Source organism: Protomyctophum parallelum (genome assembly GCF_964188405.1).
Source record: "Protomyctophum parallelum genome assembly, chromosome: 13".
Classification (NCBI taxonomy): Eukaryota; Metazoa; Chordata; class Actinopteri; order Myctophiformes; family Myctophidae; genus Protomyctophum; species Protomyctophum parallelum.
In genome coordinates, this window is record NC_139708.1 from 43,532,063 (window position 1) to 43,546,743 (window position 14,681).

The 14,681-nt window shown below is 40.6% G+C and overlaps 1 protein-coding gene across 1 annotated transcript; it reads right to left on the reverse strand.

Moving 5' to 3' along the window:
• Positions 1 to 2,063: 2,063 nt before the first annotated feature.
• Positions 2,064 to 6,491, reverse strand: LOC310869004 (nucleoside diphosphate kinase B-like). Its single transcript, XM_083779562.1, has 5 exons — positions 6,354 to 6,491; positions 5,142 to 5,269; positions 4,483 to 4,584; positions 3,219 to 3,331; positions 2,064 to 2,355 (listed from the first exon to the last, which is right to left on the reverse strand). The coding sequence occupies exons 2-5, from the start codon at positions 5,256 to 5,258 to the stop codon at positions 2,238 to 2,240; spliced, it is 450 nt and encodes a 149-aa protein (XP_083635688.1). The 5' UTR covers positions 5,259 to 5,269; positions 6,354 to 6,491; the 3' UTR covers positions 2,064 to 2,237.
• Positions 6,492 to 14,681: the final 8,190 nt, after the last annotated feature.

A 14,681-nucleotide genomic window follows, 5' to 3' on the forward strand; every position in this document is an offset into this window, starting at 1 on the left:
TTTGAATTTTTGAATTATTTTTTTAACCTCGTTTTTTTAATTTTTGACCATGCCTAGAATGGGGTTGCTAGGTGTAAGTATGTAGGACTATTAGCATGCCAAATGTTGTGCTATTGCCATAGAGAATGCATTGGGCGTTTAAGTTAAATAACTCATAAACTACAAAAGATAAAAATAAAAAAAAGTTCCAGCATGTGTCTCCACAGTAAGCTGAATAATAAAAAGTGTGAATGGAGTTTCTAGGTGAAAGTGACTTTTGACGTGTCTATAGAGCTGCCATTGAGCCCCATGTTAAATGTCTCAAATTTGAAAGCACTATATTTCTAAAACTATGAAACATTTCAAAGATTCCTTTTCAGGCAAACATGTCCACCGTAAGATGAACCTAAGTAGGCTAGAATGGGGTTGCTAGGTGTAAGTATGTAGGACTAGTAGCATGCCAAATGTTGTGCTATTGCCATAGAGAATGCATTGGGCGTTTAAGTTAAATAACTCATAAACTACAAAACATAAAAATAAAAAAAAGTTCCAGCATGTGTCTCCACAGTAAGCTGAATAATAAAAAGTGTGAATGGAGTTTCTAGGTGAAAGTGACTTTTGACGTGCCTATAGAGCTGCCATTGAGCCCCATGTTAAATGTCTCAAATTTGAAAGCACTATATTTCTAAAACTATGAAACATTTCAAAGATTCCTTTTCAGGCAAACATGTCCACCATAAGATGAACCTAAGTAGGCTAGAATGGGGTTGCTAGGTGAAGAAGAAGAAATGCGTTCTGGTAAATCAAGTTTACCAAGGGTAACTGGACTAAGCATCAGATACTTGTTTACAGCCAGGCCCACATGGAGCATTTCATGGTAGTGGTTCAATGCCTTGTCCAAGGGCACTTCAACGGTGGTAATTTTAACGTGTCGGACCGCTGATTCGAACTGGCGACCTTCCGATATCTAGCCCGCTCCGCAATCCACTCGGCCACCGCTGCCAAGCACTATATTTCTAAAACTATGAAACATTTCAAAGATTCCTTTTCAGGCAAACATGTCCACCGTAAGATTAACCTAGATAGGCTAGAATGGGGTTGCTAGGTGTAAGTATGTAGGACTAGTAGCATGCCAAAGTTTGTGCTATTGCCATAGAGAATGCATTGGGCGTTTAAGTTAAACTAGAAAGCATTTCCCTGCAGAAACTGCGTGGGCTCGCCAAAAGACGCAATGTATATAATGTACAGTAGAAAATGTATTAAAGCTGAAGGAAAAGTTTAAAAAAGAATGTATAAAAATTGGTAAAAAGAATAAGCATAAATAACTGCATAAAGCGGAATAAAGGAAGTAGTACGATGCCCAAAAAGTGGCAGAATAAAGTAATTAAAGTATTACTGTCTACTATTGATTTGTAATGTATGAATAATGCTTTACAATGTATTCTTGATGAATTAAGAAAAGGTAAAAAAGAAAAAGAAAAAAAAGAGTCAATCCAATGGAGTATACATATAAAAGCATTCATGAGCTTAACAGAAATAGCATACTTTTACATGTAAAAAGAAAGTTCAAATAGCATATAGGCCTATCTTTAAAAGCATAAACACAATGATTATTGATAATGGTCTAAGATTTTTCTTAAATGTAAAAAAATAATAATATTAAGTTCTTTATTAAAAGTTTTTTCTTTTTAAGTTTAAAAAAAAAGTTAAAGTTTTTAATTTTTTTATGTTTATAATTTTTTTTTTTTTTCATTCTTTTTTCCATTTTTTCCACTTTTTTTTTTTTTTTTTTTTTTTTTAATTTTGTGTGTGGAACTACCGTAGTAAACAGTAAACTAGGAAACCGAAGTTTGAAATCCAAGGGTAACAATAGTGTGCTCGCTGAGGCGAGCCCACAATTATAAAAAAGTGTGAATGGAGTTTGTTTTTTTTACATTATAAATTTCTCTACTTTGAAAGCACAATATTTCTAAAACCATGAAAAACGGCATACTATAGTAGGCCTATGTCAGGGTTTTTTTAACCATAATTTCCATATTTGTTTGCCCTTCCCAAACCCCAGCAGGAAGCCACAGAGACAATCATGGCACTCTCTCAATGAAGGAACTTTATTGACAAGTACTGCATGTTGGTGATTGTCAAGTGGTTTGGATTGTGCACAGAGGAGAACAACATGAGAGGATCGGAAGACATGAGCGATGTAGAGTATAAAAAATGGTCCAGTTGAGATGGCAGGTGTTGTTTGATTCAGTTTTAATTTACTCGTAGATGAAGGCGTGTGCGGGGAGCTGGTAGGTGACAAACTCCTCGGGCTTGAACCACAGACCGACCTCGTTCTTGGCGTTCTCCACGGTGTCACTGCCGTGGATGATGTTCCTGAGAGGAGACGAGGACAGTTATTAGAAGAAATATTAAAACCTTATATACCTAAATGGTAAATGTATATAGCACCTTTATTCAAATACATAGATTGTGCATTACATTCACACACACAGTCATACACCCGATGGCGGGGGAAACCATGCAAGGCACCAACCTGCACATCGGGAGCAATTAGGGGTTCAGAGTCTTGCTCAAGGACACTTCGACACTAACTCTGGGGGAGCCCGGGTTCAAACTGGGAACCTTGCGGTTTCCATCCGGTCACTCTACCCCTGAGCCACCGCCGCGCCTACCTATAGACACTTATCTACCAATATCTTCTATCTATATTAGCAAGGTGCATTTTAACTCTTGCAAATGCAGTAGCCACTTTATTAAAGGATTTTTGCTTTCCTATACAAGAGTGCCTTGGTCTCGTCTTTTTTTACCATCTATTCTGTCACCCAGTTGTACCAAAGAGCACCTTGTTGGAGATTTCTACTCTGGCCAAACAGATGCACTCCTTCCTCTCTTTTTTCTATCTTCTATCTATCATTCCATATGCAGACATTGACTACCAGATAATAATCAAAAATAAATAATACATTTAATTTGTAACATACAAGTGCTATACACATTTTAAAAACAATGGCATGAAAATAGCAAAGTAAAAAATAAATACGACAACAACATAATTCTAAACTAATTAAATTCAAGGCATAGGAAAAAAAAAAAGACTTGGACACTAATAAACAAGCACCAATAAAACCGCTTTGTTAAGAAGGTATGTTTTTAGTCAATTTATTTTAAAGCGTCGGTATACTGTGGTTGGTATGTAATGTCACGACAACCCAGTCTAGATTTTCCTGGGTGCTCACCTGGCCATGGTGATGCAGAGGTCTCCACGGATGCTGCCGGGCTGAGACTTAGATGGGTCGGTCTCACCGAGCATCAACCTGCCCATCTTCACAATGTTCTGTCCCTCCCACACCTAGAGAGAGAGAGAGAGAGAGAGAGAGAGAGAGAGAGAGAGAGAGAGAGAGAGAGAGAGAATACAGTACAATTTACAATTTAGGCATACGTGACTTAATCCAGAGTGATTTACATTAGACAAGAACAGAAAAGCATGGGAATACATCACATACTATGTGATGTATTCCCATGCTTTTCTTTTTTTTATATATTATATAAAATGCATTTATCATGAAACATGCGTATATCTACATAATGACATATCTACATAATGACACTATACATATAAACTATACATATTTACTATACTATGCTATACATATGTACTGTGAAGTGCTATGACTATATACATTATTGTGCTGTCTACCTGACATGCTATAAGTCTGTTTCAAAATGCTATCTAAGTCTAAAAAGTGTTTCTGAGGGTGTAGGCTAGGGTAAGTGCTATGGGCCATGATGGAGTCTGTACAGGTGGGTTTTCAGACTACGGCGGAAGATTGGGAGTGAGGCTGCAGTTCTGACTGCAACGGGAAGTGCATTCCACAGTTTTGGGGCCAGAAGGGAGAAGAGTTTGGGACGTGTGGAGCGTTGTCCCGGCGTTTTTAGTGAGGGTACTTCCAGCTTCCCTGCGTTGGCTGATCTGAGTGCGCGGGAGGGTTTGTAGGGTTCAATCATGCTTGCAAGATATGGAGGAGCCATATATCCAGTACATGAGGAAAGAAGTGATAGCAGTATTTGACAGAGAGACAGCATGTGCAGTGCGCCGAGACTATAATAGTTTCAGGGCACTGCTTGACATTATGTCACATTTGTAACTGCAATGCAAGCCTTAATTGCTCCATAATGCGTCACCTTCTGCGTCAGTATCATGGTCAGTATCATGACTACTATGGGGGTCGGGTTAAGTACTGAGCGGCGCTTAGGGAGCGGTTTAGGTTCAGTGGCTTTGCCCACGGACACCTGACACTGAAGCCTAAGCCAGCTGGAACGTCTCGCTTCCCTAGAGGCCACTCTAGTCTACACACCTCCTGAGCCACTGCCATTATGTGTGTGTGTGTGTGTGTGTGTGTGTGTGTGTGTGTGTGTGTGTGTGTGTGTGTGTGTGTGTGTGTGTGTGTGTGTGTGTGTGTGTGTGTGTGTGTGCGAGCGCTCGTGCAATGTGTTCATTACCATTGCCAGGACGGGTCCAGAGGACATGTACGTGCAGAGTCCAGCGTAGAAAGGCATGGCGGCCAGGTCAAGGTAGTGCTTCTTCATGTGCTCCTCAGTGGGCTGAACACACACACACACACACACACACACACACACACACACACAGTTATTTTTTTTACATAATAGTGGTCCCTATCTTGTACCCGGCAACAAAGCTCTGCAAATATTATGGACCACATGTGACATTGCTATAGTTTCCAACCGGCGCAGTCGTCATTTTCATTTGCATTACCAAATGTTTTTACTTTTTTTACAATCAGATGCACGCCCAAGGTATTTAAATGAGATGTGGTTTAGTGCATTGCTATACAGTGAGAAAAATCATAATGCAATTGCGCTTTAGATCAGCCTCGAGCTGGTCTTCAACACAGCAGTGCAGATATTTTTGAGCGTTTTGAGCTTGTAGATCGGCATTTTGTTTTCCTACGACAGTAATATATATGCAATGTGGCCCTGGAAATATAGTGGCCCTCTCCGTCATCAAAATTGCCCACCCCTGATTTAGAGAGTATAAATCATCATCAGGTGAGAACTTTGTGAATCCATATATAGCCTTCCTGGCTTGGAGACAAAGGTAAACAGAACAACAATCAGACACATTTACATGCCAGTTATACCTTGACGAATTTAGCAGCAACCAGCTTGAAGCCTTTGGCCTCAAAGCGCCTGATGATCTCACCAGACAGGCCCCTCAGGACACCGTCGGGCTTAACTGCAATGAATGTCTGCTCCATTTCTGCAGGTGCTACGGGTGGAAGGAAGGGAGAGAGGGAGAGAAGAAAGACGGAATGAAAGATCAACATATTACAATGAATCCCCCTATAAGGAAATGCATTGAGTGTAACTTCTAAGGCAGTCGTTCCCATGAAACGTTGTCTTGTCAAGGACCCCCAAATTGACACATATTAGCACCGCGGACCCCCCATTTGAAAACATACGCCAGCGACACCCATAAGAGAAGATGTTCACGGCTCTTGCAGTGATTCTCAACCCGTTTAATTTCAAGGACCCCCCCCCCATTTAATGGCATTTCAATGTCTGTGCGACCCCCAATTTATATTGTAAAATCAATGTTAATTTAACTCTGAGAGTGTACACTCTTGAGAGGGTCCTTAAAGGACAACTTTAGTTTTTTTCAACCAAGGTTCTTGTTGTAGGTTGTTATTAGAGAAACCAAAAAATGAGTGTTATCTTTTTTTCCATTTGCTGCTTTCTTTCGTTTTAGGGATTTTAGCTGTTTTGTACAGGGGGGGGGGGGGGGGCATTCGAGCATGGTGCTAAATATGTATTTTTTTACAAAATATTATGGAGATTTATTTTTTTATTATTTACTATAGCCCTAATAAACCCCAGGAAATTACATCTGGCCACAAATAAATCACAGGATCTACTGAATGTGAAGGTAGCGTACTGGGGGGAAGCCACACTGTGTGTCATAGGCTCAATGTCAGTTTGACACATTCAGTAGATCTCGTGATGTTTTGTGGCCAGATTAAAATTCCAGGTGTTTATTAGGACTATAGTAAATAATAAATACAAAAAATCGCTATAAAATGTTGTAAAAAAATACATATTTAGCCCCATGCTCGAATGCCCCCGCCGCCCTGTCAAAAACAGCTAAAATCCCTAAAACGAAAGAAAGCAGCAAATTGAAAAAAAAGAACACTCATCTTTTAGTTTCTCTAATAACAACCTAAAACATGAACCTTGGTTGAAAAAAACTAAAGTTGTCCTTTAAGGTGATGTGAAAGAGTTACAATTAGTGCCTCCTGAGCAGATTTATTTCTTTGGTCATAATAACCCTAACCCTTCATCAAGTTGTACTGTACCTTTTCAACGGGAGTTCACAGGAACTTGTAAAGACAGCGGGAGTCAACTGCTTGAGGCGGGGATAAGATCACGGGCGACGAGCATCTCCAAGCGCCCACTATTTAAACACTCCGTGACGCAGGGAGGGGAGGGCCCCCCGGGAGCAGTGAATGCCAAGAGTTACACGGGGAGAGAGGGGGATTAGTTGGAATTTGGCACGCCCCGGGTCGGGATCGCCTGATGCCCATGTATGCTGTAAAAAAACTACGGACATAATTATCTGCACCGCTGTGTTGAAGAGTGAAGACCAGCTCGAGGCTGATATCTAAAGCGCAATTGCGTTATAACTTTCCTCACTGTACTTAAGATAGCAATGCACTAAGACCACATCTCATTTAAATACCTTGGGCGTGCATCTGACTGTAAAAACATTTGGTAATGCAAATGAAAATGACGACTATAGCTGCGCCGGTTGGAAACTATAGCATGCAATGTCACATGTGGTCCATAATATTTGCAGAGCTTTGTTGCCGGGTACAAGATAGGGACCACTATTATGTAAAAAAAAAAAAGAAAAAAAAAAGAAGACTGTGTGTGTGTGTGTGTGTGTGAATGTAGGCTACTACACAGTGGCGTGCACAGATAGACACTAGGGGGTGCTAGAGCACCCCCTGCCCTTTTGGCAATGTGCTCTAAAATATATATATTTTTTTCTTAATTTGTAGTGTGTGGACCATGCACGGTGACATTGATCAAATCTTGATTAAAAAACGCTTCTACTATATTATTTAGGCCCCCCACAATCTAAAGCTATGTTTCTATGTCAGTGGTTCTTCGATTAAAAAATAAATAGCAGACCTACAAGCTCGTAGCGCGCCACTCGGTGGCGCGCTATGAGCTTGTAGATCTGCTATTTTTCAATAGCTATTAAATGCACCAAAATGGGTTCCCACCCCAAAATGCGCTGCACAAGGTGCCCCTTTTTTTCACTTGAGCACCTGCCCCTCTAAATGTCTGTGCACGCCACTGCGTGTACGTGTGTGCGCTTTCCTTTCGTCGATTCATCAATTTCAGATGTCATTAGTGGGGCTTCGTTCGTATAGGATAACATTATATAACATACAGTTCACTGTAGCCTATAGTGACTGTAAGCATATACTGTTCTTCTAAATGGGGCAACTGAGAAGATGGTACAGACAGATCACTCATTATAGATACTGGAAATATGTATAAAACAAACAGAACATATATAGCCTATAGTTAGAATCTGTCGGGAAAATCTGCTTTCTGCTTCAATGCCCCCATTTCATGGAGAACTTAATACCCCAATATGATCCTATATGGACCATTGAATAACCTTCCCTTGGCCCCTACCTCACCATGGCATGTAATTGCTTTTTTTTTTTTAAACATATTCACATCCATTCATTGTTTTTAATGTTTTATTTCACTGTTTGTGTGTTTTATATCTGTATATGCCAATAATGCCATATACAGATATAAAACACACAAGCAGTGTCAATCAACAATTATTGAATTAAGACATAGGCTATACCATATAGCCTACTATAAAATTATGGTATAGCCTATATGTCTTAATTCAATAATTGTTGATTTTGTGTAGTGATTTCGGCAGCATTGCAAATGAGGCTGAACCTCAATGCTCTTTTCGAGAACAAAGGTTTCAATCAATCAATAAATTATACTAATTATATTGTATTTTATTTTCATTTAGATTTAATTTGGTCACTCAAGACAGTAAGTAGGCCCGTAGGGCAGGAGCCCTACAAGTTAGACCCCCTGGACATGACAAGTTAGACCCCCTGGACATGACGCTAGTATGTCGCAGGGACACCCCCGGGCCCCAATCCAACCCTTGATGCTGAGTGTCAAGCAGGGAGGCACTGGGTCCCATTTTTAGTCTTTGGTGTGACCCGGCCGGGGATCGAACCCCGACATCCCAGTCTCAGGGCGGACACTCTAGCCACAAGGCCACCTCAAGACATGTCAGCTTAACTTAAAAGGCATGTACGCAATGTGCATTTATTTTTTTATATTATTATTTATCTTAATCGGAGTCTTATTCCTCTAAATACTGTGGTCTTCAATTCATATACACATGATGAATATTGTTTTCAATTAAATCAAATGATGTAACGTTTTGTAATTGCATGCACAGTGGGAGTGGTTGGTGTGCAGGGTGTGAAGGTGTGGGACGGCGTATAGCGTGACCCTTTGTAGGCCTATAACTGGAGCCAGTCCAGAGGCTGCATGCTGGCTGAGCATTGAGCAAGGATCATGTTCCTAATGAATGGACCATGTGGATCCTATCTCTAAGGCCTACACCAGGGCTGGCCAACTTTGACCATTGAGAGGGCCACTATATTTCCACACTCACTCCAGAGGGCCACATTGTACTGTCGTAGCAAAGATAGCCAATCTACGAATATTTGAATTCTTATAGAGAGAAGACTTCGGCACACCCGGCAGGCAATTTGGAGCAGGTGCGATGATGACAAAGAGTATACAATGTGGAAGAAGGGACATCCGCACACTGCCACTTGAAAATGTTGATCTGAACTTCTTGTCCAGCCGGTACTATAGGCACTTTAGGTGCAATTTTTCCACTCTTCCGGACAGAGTAGGATCTTACATTTGACATTTATTTGCTTATTTTACTGTATGTCTTCCTTGTATGTTGTATGGCATGACATTTATGTATAATTATTTTTCCCCTGTATTATTGCAAACTGTTATTTTCAATGATATATATGAGGAATGGTCACAGAAACACTGCACCTTCAAGTCACGTGACAAGGTTCTTCACAGCTGTTATCTGTTTGGATAAATTACATGCATTTTGATTGGTTGTTTACACTTCCTGAAATGTATTTAGTGACTGTCAGCCCATTCTTGAATTAAGCCTGAGGAAGGTCGCAAGACCGAAACGTTGCTCAATAATCCTGAATTATTTTTTGCAATTGTTTTATTATAATCCTGAAAAGTAAAATCTTTATTTAATTTCAAATGCCTTTAATTATAGATATGTTAACTATATGAGCTGAATACAAATACATTGGACATAAAAAAAAAAGACGATGACATTTTAATACTACTCATTAAGCTACTAATTTACAGTAAGTAATTAAAGTGGGTCATGTTTGCATGTTTGGAATTGTAACGGCTGAAATACTGATAGCCCTATTTGTCTTGTCTTGTAATGTGCACCACACTAAGTAATGAAGACATGTCAAATGTGTTTCAAGTGACACATCTGTCACTTGAAACACAGGGTCCGGGCGCATGCCACATATAGGCTCTGGCCTGACAGCGTGTCGCGCGTTTGAGTCCCGTTCATGAGTTGACGACCTTTGCTGCATGTCTCTCCCTTTCTCTTTCCTGTCAATCTTCACTTGAAACTATCAATAAAGGCAGAAAAGCCAAAAACAAAAAAAGTTTTTCAGTATATGTAGTTTCAGCGCACTGCTTGACGTGTGTGTCACATTTGTCACTGCCAATTCAAGCCTGGCTTCATAATGCACTTTTGCCACTTTATAACCTTTTCTTTAATTCAAATGACAGTAGGCCTATACCTACTGTCTCCCAGTAGGCCTTGGACATTGTGTTTTGTGCCAGAACAGGTTTTCCACTATTTTGAAGTCCTGCCTGGTGGCCCGGGTGGCTGGCGTAGCCGTCTGGGCACCTTGGCTGGTAATCCATGTCTGGCAGTGTGCCGCGGGTTCGACTCCCGATCCCGACGGCCTTTAATGCGTGTCACCCCCCCCCCCATTTCCTGTCAGCCTACTGTATACCTATCCCTCTATAAAAATAAATAAATAAAGGCGAAAGCCAAAAAAAAGAAAAAAAGTCCTGCCTGGTGTGTCTGACCTCCTACTGTGAGACTCACCTGCAGCCTCAAGCTCGTAGGGTTAAAACGACACGATTGACCCTGTGAAGAACCTGGAAGAGTTTCTGTGGGAGAAAAATGACAGACCTCTGGAGCTGTTCTGTGAGACTGACCACACGTGCGTCTGTCATTTCTGCACAGTCAGACCACAAGCTGCATCAGATTATCTCCGACAGATGAATGCAAAGGAAAGAAGGCGGAACTGAGAAAGACAGAGGCTGAAGTTCAGCAGATGGTCCTTGAGAGACAAGAGAAGATTCAGTTGGTCAAACGCTCAGTTGAGCTCAGCAGGAAAGATGCAGACAGTGTGCAGGTCTTCACAGTTCTGATCAGCTGTATTGAGAGAAGCAGAGCTGAGCTCACTGATGTGAATTTGCAGAGAAGCAGAAAACAACAGAGAAACAGGCCGAAGGCTTCATTTAAAGAGCTGCAACAGGAAATCGCAGCGTTAAAGAAGAGAATCTCTGAGCTGACGCAGCTCTCACACACTGAAGACCACCTTCCACCTCCTCCAGAACTTCCCATCCATCAACACCGCTCCACCCGCCAAGGACTGGACGAACGTCCATGTCCATCCGTTTCCACATGTGGGGAATCTGAGAACAGCTGTGGCTCAGCTGGAGAAGGCACTCAGTCAAGAGTTGGAGAAGCTGCGTTATGTTGAGCTGAGGAGGATGCAGCGATATGCAGTGGATGTAACTCTGGACCCTGACACAGCACATTGTGAACTCATCTCGTCTGATGATAGAAAACAAGTGCATGACGGAGGCATAAAGAAGAATCTCCCAAACAACAAAGAGAGATTCACTTATTCTGTCAATGAATGTCTTGGGAAAACAAAGCTTCTCCCCAGGAAGGTTTTACTATGAGGTTCAGGTTAAAGATAAAACTGACTGGGATTTAGGAGTGGCCCGAAAGTCTATCAACAGGAAGGGATCGACCAATCATACTTAGACCCATGGCAACGGTTACTGGTCTGTGTGGTTGAGGAATGGACAGGAGTACTGGGCTGCGGCTGACGCGCCCGTCCTCCTCCCTGTAAAACATGAGGTGCAGAAGGTGGGAGTGTGTATGAATGTAACAACCTCAAATCTCTAAAATTGTACAATTTAAACTAATGCACTTTTATAGTCCATGTGCATTAAAGTGTGAGCCAGTTGTCTCAGTAAAGAACGATGCAACACTTTAAAAAAAGACGACGCCAAACAAATTACCCATAAATCGTTTTATTGAGTAAGAAAATGTAAAGTGAATAATTTATTTTACACCTAAATGTTTTGTCCCCCCCCCCCCGCCCCAACAATCATGCTGCCAAAAAATCGCACAAACGTATTAAAAAAAAAACGTATGAAAGTTAACATCTACATTTATTTTGTCGTATACATACTGTATATAGATTTATATATATAGCCTATTGAACATTTGTACACATTTTGATAAGAGAACAGTAAACATCCATGTTCACATCACTACACGTAGCATGTGGACAGAGTTGACATAATGTACGCTGCACTACAGGCAGAGACTTAAAAAGCCAAGGGACCCAAACCTCAACTCTGATACTTTGAAATCAGTGGTAAAAAAAGATATATAATTATTCAAAAAGATGTACAAGCTCGCAGAGTGGCACGATGTGATGCAATGTGAGCTTGTATATTTGCTATTTTTGAATAGCCAACGTATGAATAATAAAATGGTTCAAATGATTGTGATGCTAACACCTTTTTTTTTTTAAATACGATTCGAAGTTAACATTTTCTCAAGCCGCTGTGGTGAGCACACAAAAAAAAAAAAAAAAAGGCCCTGATCTGTACTAGGCCTAAAACAACTGTGACCATGGAGATGTTTCTGTTTTTTTTTGTGTGTTTCTGTGCCTCAGGACAGGACCTGGATTCCTTTTAAAGACACATACGTTAACTTTGTAAGAGTCTGTATGTTAGAACCAAGCAGGTTTGGGTCCCGACCCATAGCTTTAATAAGAACCTCTGCCTCAAACCCCACAGAAAACAAAGCGTTATAAAACCCACGGTCATCTTTCCCAGTGATGACATCCACACAACACATCACACAGTAAAAAAAGAAAAAGAATGCAATATCACTTAATTATAGCACTCGCATATGTTTTCTATTATGCCCCCATATACTGTAGCACACATGAGTTGCTTTGGACAGGTGAGGTGAACATTAGCTATAGTTACAATAACCAGAAATCAGTAGGTATTTTACTGAGCATGCATGCTCTATTAATGATACTGGCTGACAAGTGAGATGTGGAAAAGCACTCTCATAAAAAATCGAAAAAAACTGGTCATCTTTTGAATGAATGGCACGTTAGCATTATGTTCTGGTTGGGAATCAGTTATTGCTACTTTTAAAACTAAGCTATAGTTTCTGGCTACGCTAGACTAAGGTGCAAAAATGCTTATTTAAAGTTGCAATCCACAACTTTGCAGATGTACTGGTTATATTGTATTAGCATACTCCATAGTCCATATACAGACTGGTTAACTGTAACATTCTATTGATTAAAGTCCCACAACAAATTCCAGCTGGGAGCTTTAAAAATGAAGATGATCTGAGGACACAGTGTCCCATTCACACAGACTCCAGACTTGCCTTTGAAGAGTGCACGCAACACCACCCCGTCATATGTATGTTACAGTAGTACGTCGGAAAACCTTAACCCATTCTGACCTGAGATCAGATTCTAAAAAAATGACAGTTTTTTGAAAAACCACATGTTTCTATGTCAGCGGTGCTCAACCTTTTTCATGTCAAGGACCCCCAGAATTATCGCTATTGGGCCACGGACCCCCATCTCAAAATATGTAGTTCCAGGGACCCCCCCCAGAAGCAAAGATTTGAGTTAAAAATGTTCGCTCTGAAATATATATTCAAAGATTTTCACGACTTTTCAAAAATAGCAGACCTACAAGCTCGTAGCGCGCCACTCGGTGGCGCGCTATGAGCTTGTAGATCTGCTATTTTTCAATAGCTAAAGCATAACACGATGCTAACACCAAAAGGGGTTCTCCCGCCCAGAATGGGTTAAGGTGCAGGAAAGGTGCGCTCGTTTTTCCACCCGTCTCGCGCCGAAAAACGAGCACACCGTTCTCGATCTCACGGCTTTCCGACTGTAACATATACATTCTGTACTGTAACATATATGATGCCAATATTGAGAGCAGGGCTTTAGGACAAAATCTAATATCTGGCTATTTTCGCTACTTGTTCAAATGCTTTGAAAAAAAAAAAAAAGTAGACGCACTTAAAAACAAGGATAATACAACACTTAGCCATATCACCACATCCAAAATCCCAGACAATATTTAGTCTCATATCACGATATAGATATAATCAATCAATGAATCAACAGAAACAATGTATTTTTCAGGGCAAAACAATAGCATAATGTGAATTCCTGAATCGAGCATTTATGTCCCTTTAGTCAACACACGTGAAATGATTTTTTCTCCCCCTTCATGATAGTTAAAAATCTGTCATAATAGTTGTGTCCAAAATACAATAAGTACCATAAGAAAACAACATTTCTCCACCATGATCACAGTCAATGTGTCAAAATCATCCCATTCTTCATAAAAAGATTATCAAATATATATGTGTGTGTGTATATATATATATATATATATATATATATATAGCACCATAATACAAAGACATTACTAGTAGACCGACTCACGTACAAAAGAAGAACAAAGACAACAACCGCGGACAGACAAGTGTAAATGCACGTACAAACTGACACGCACGCACGCACGCACGCACGCACGCACGCACGCGCGCACGCACGCACACACGCACACACGCACACACGCACACACGCACACACACACACACACACACACACACACACACACACACACACACACACACACGCACACACACACGCACACACGCGCGCACACGCACACACACACACGCACACACGCACACAAATATGTCATAAATTGTGAGCCATATAGCATTTCAGTTGTGCGTTTCCTCATAACAGTCATACAGTGACCTAGTACGACGGTGTGTGGAAAAGGCTTTAGCCTGTAGAAACCGATATTGAATCATGATTGTTTTGTTTTTTTTCGTTTATTCTTGAAAACCTCTAGACTTCTCCTTTAGAAATGACAATAATGTTCCCCCTGTGTCCCCATGTCAAAAAGTGTTCCTTTCTATTGTGTTACCAAAACTAAAGTTGAAATAGGTTACGTAGGCATGAAACAGCAACGAAACCATTAACATATAATCCTACTGTGTCTATAGGTAGAATCATGCATGTATTGTATAAATACATAACAGTCTGTAGGTGTCATATGCATAATTATACTGTCTGTAAATGAGATGTTATTGTTTCAGTATGCATTTAATTTACTCTTGTAGGTGACATTGGGGCAGTAGATTTTCTTCCCCAGTTTTTTGATGATGATTG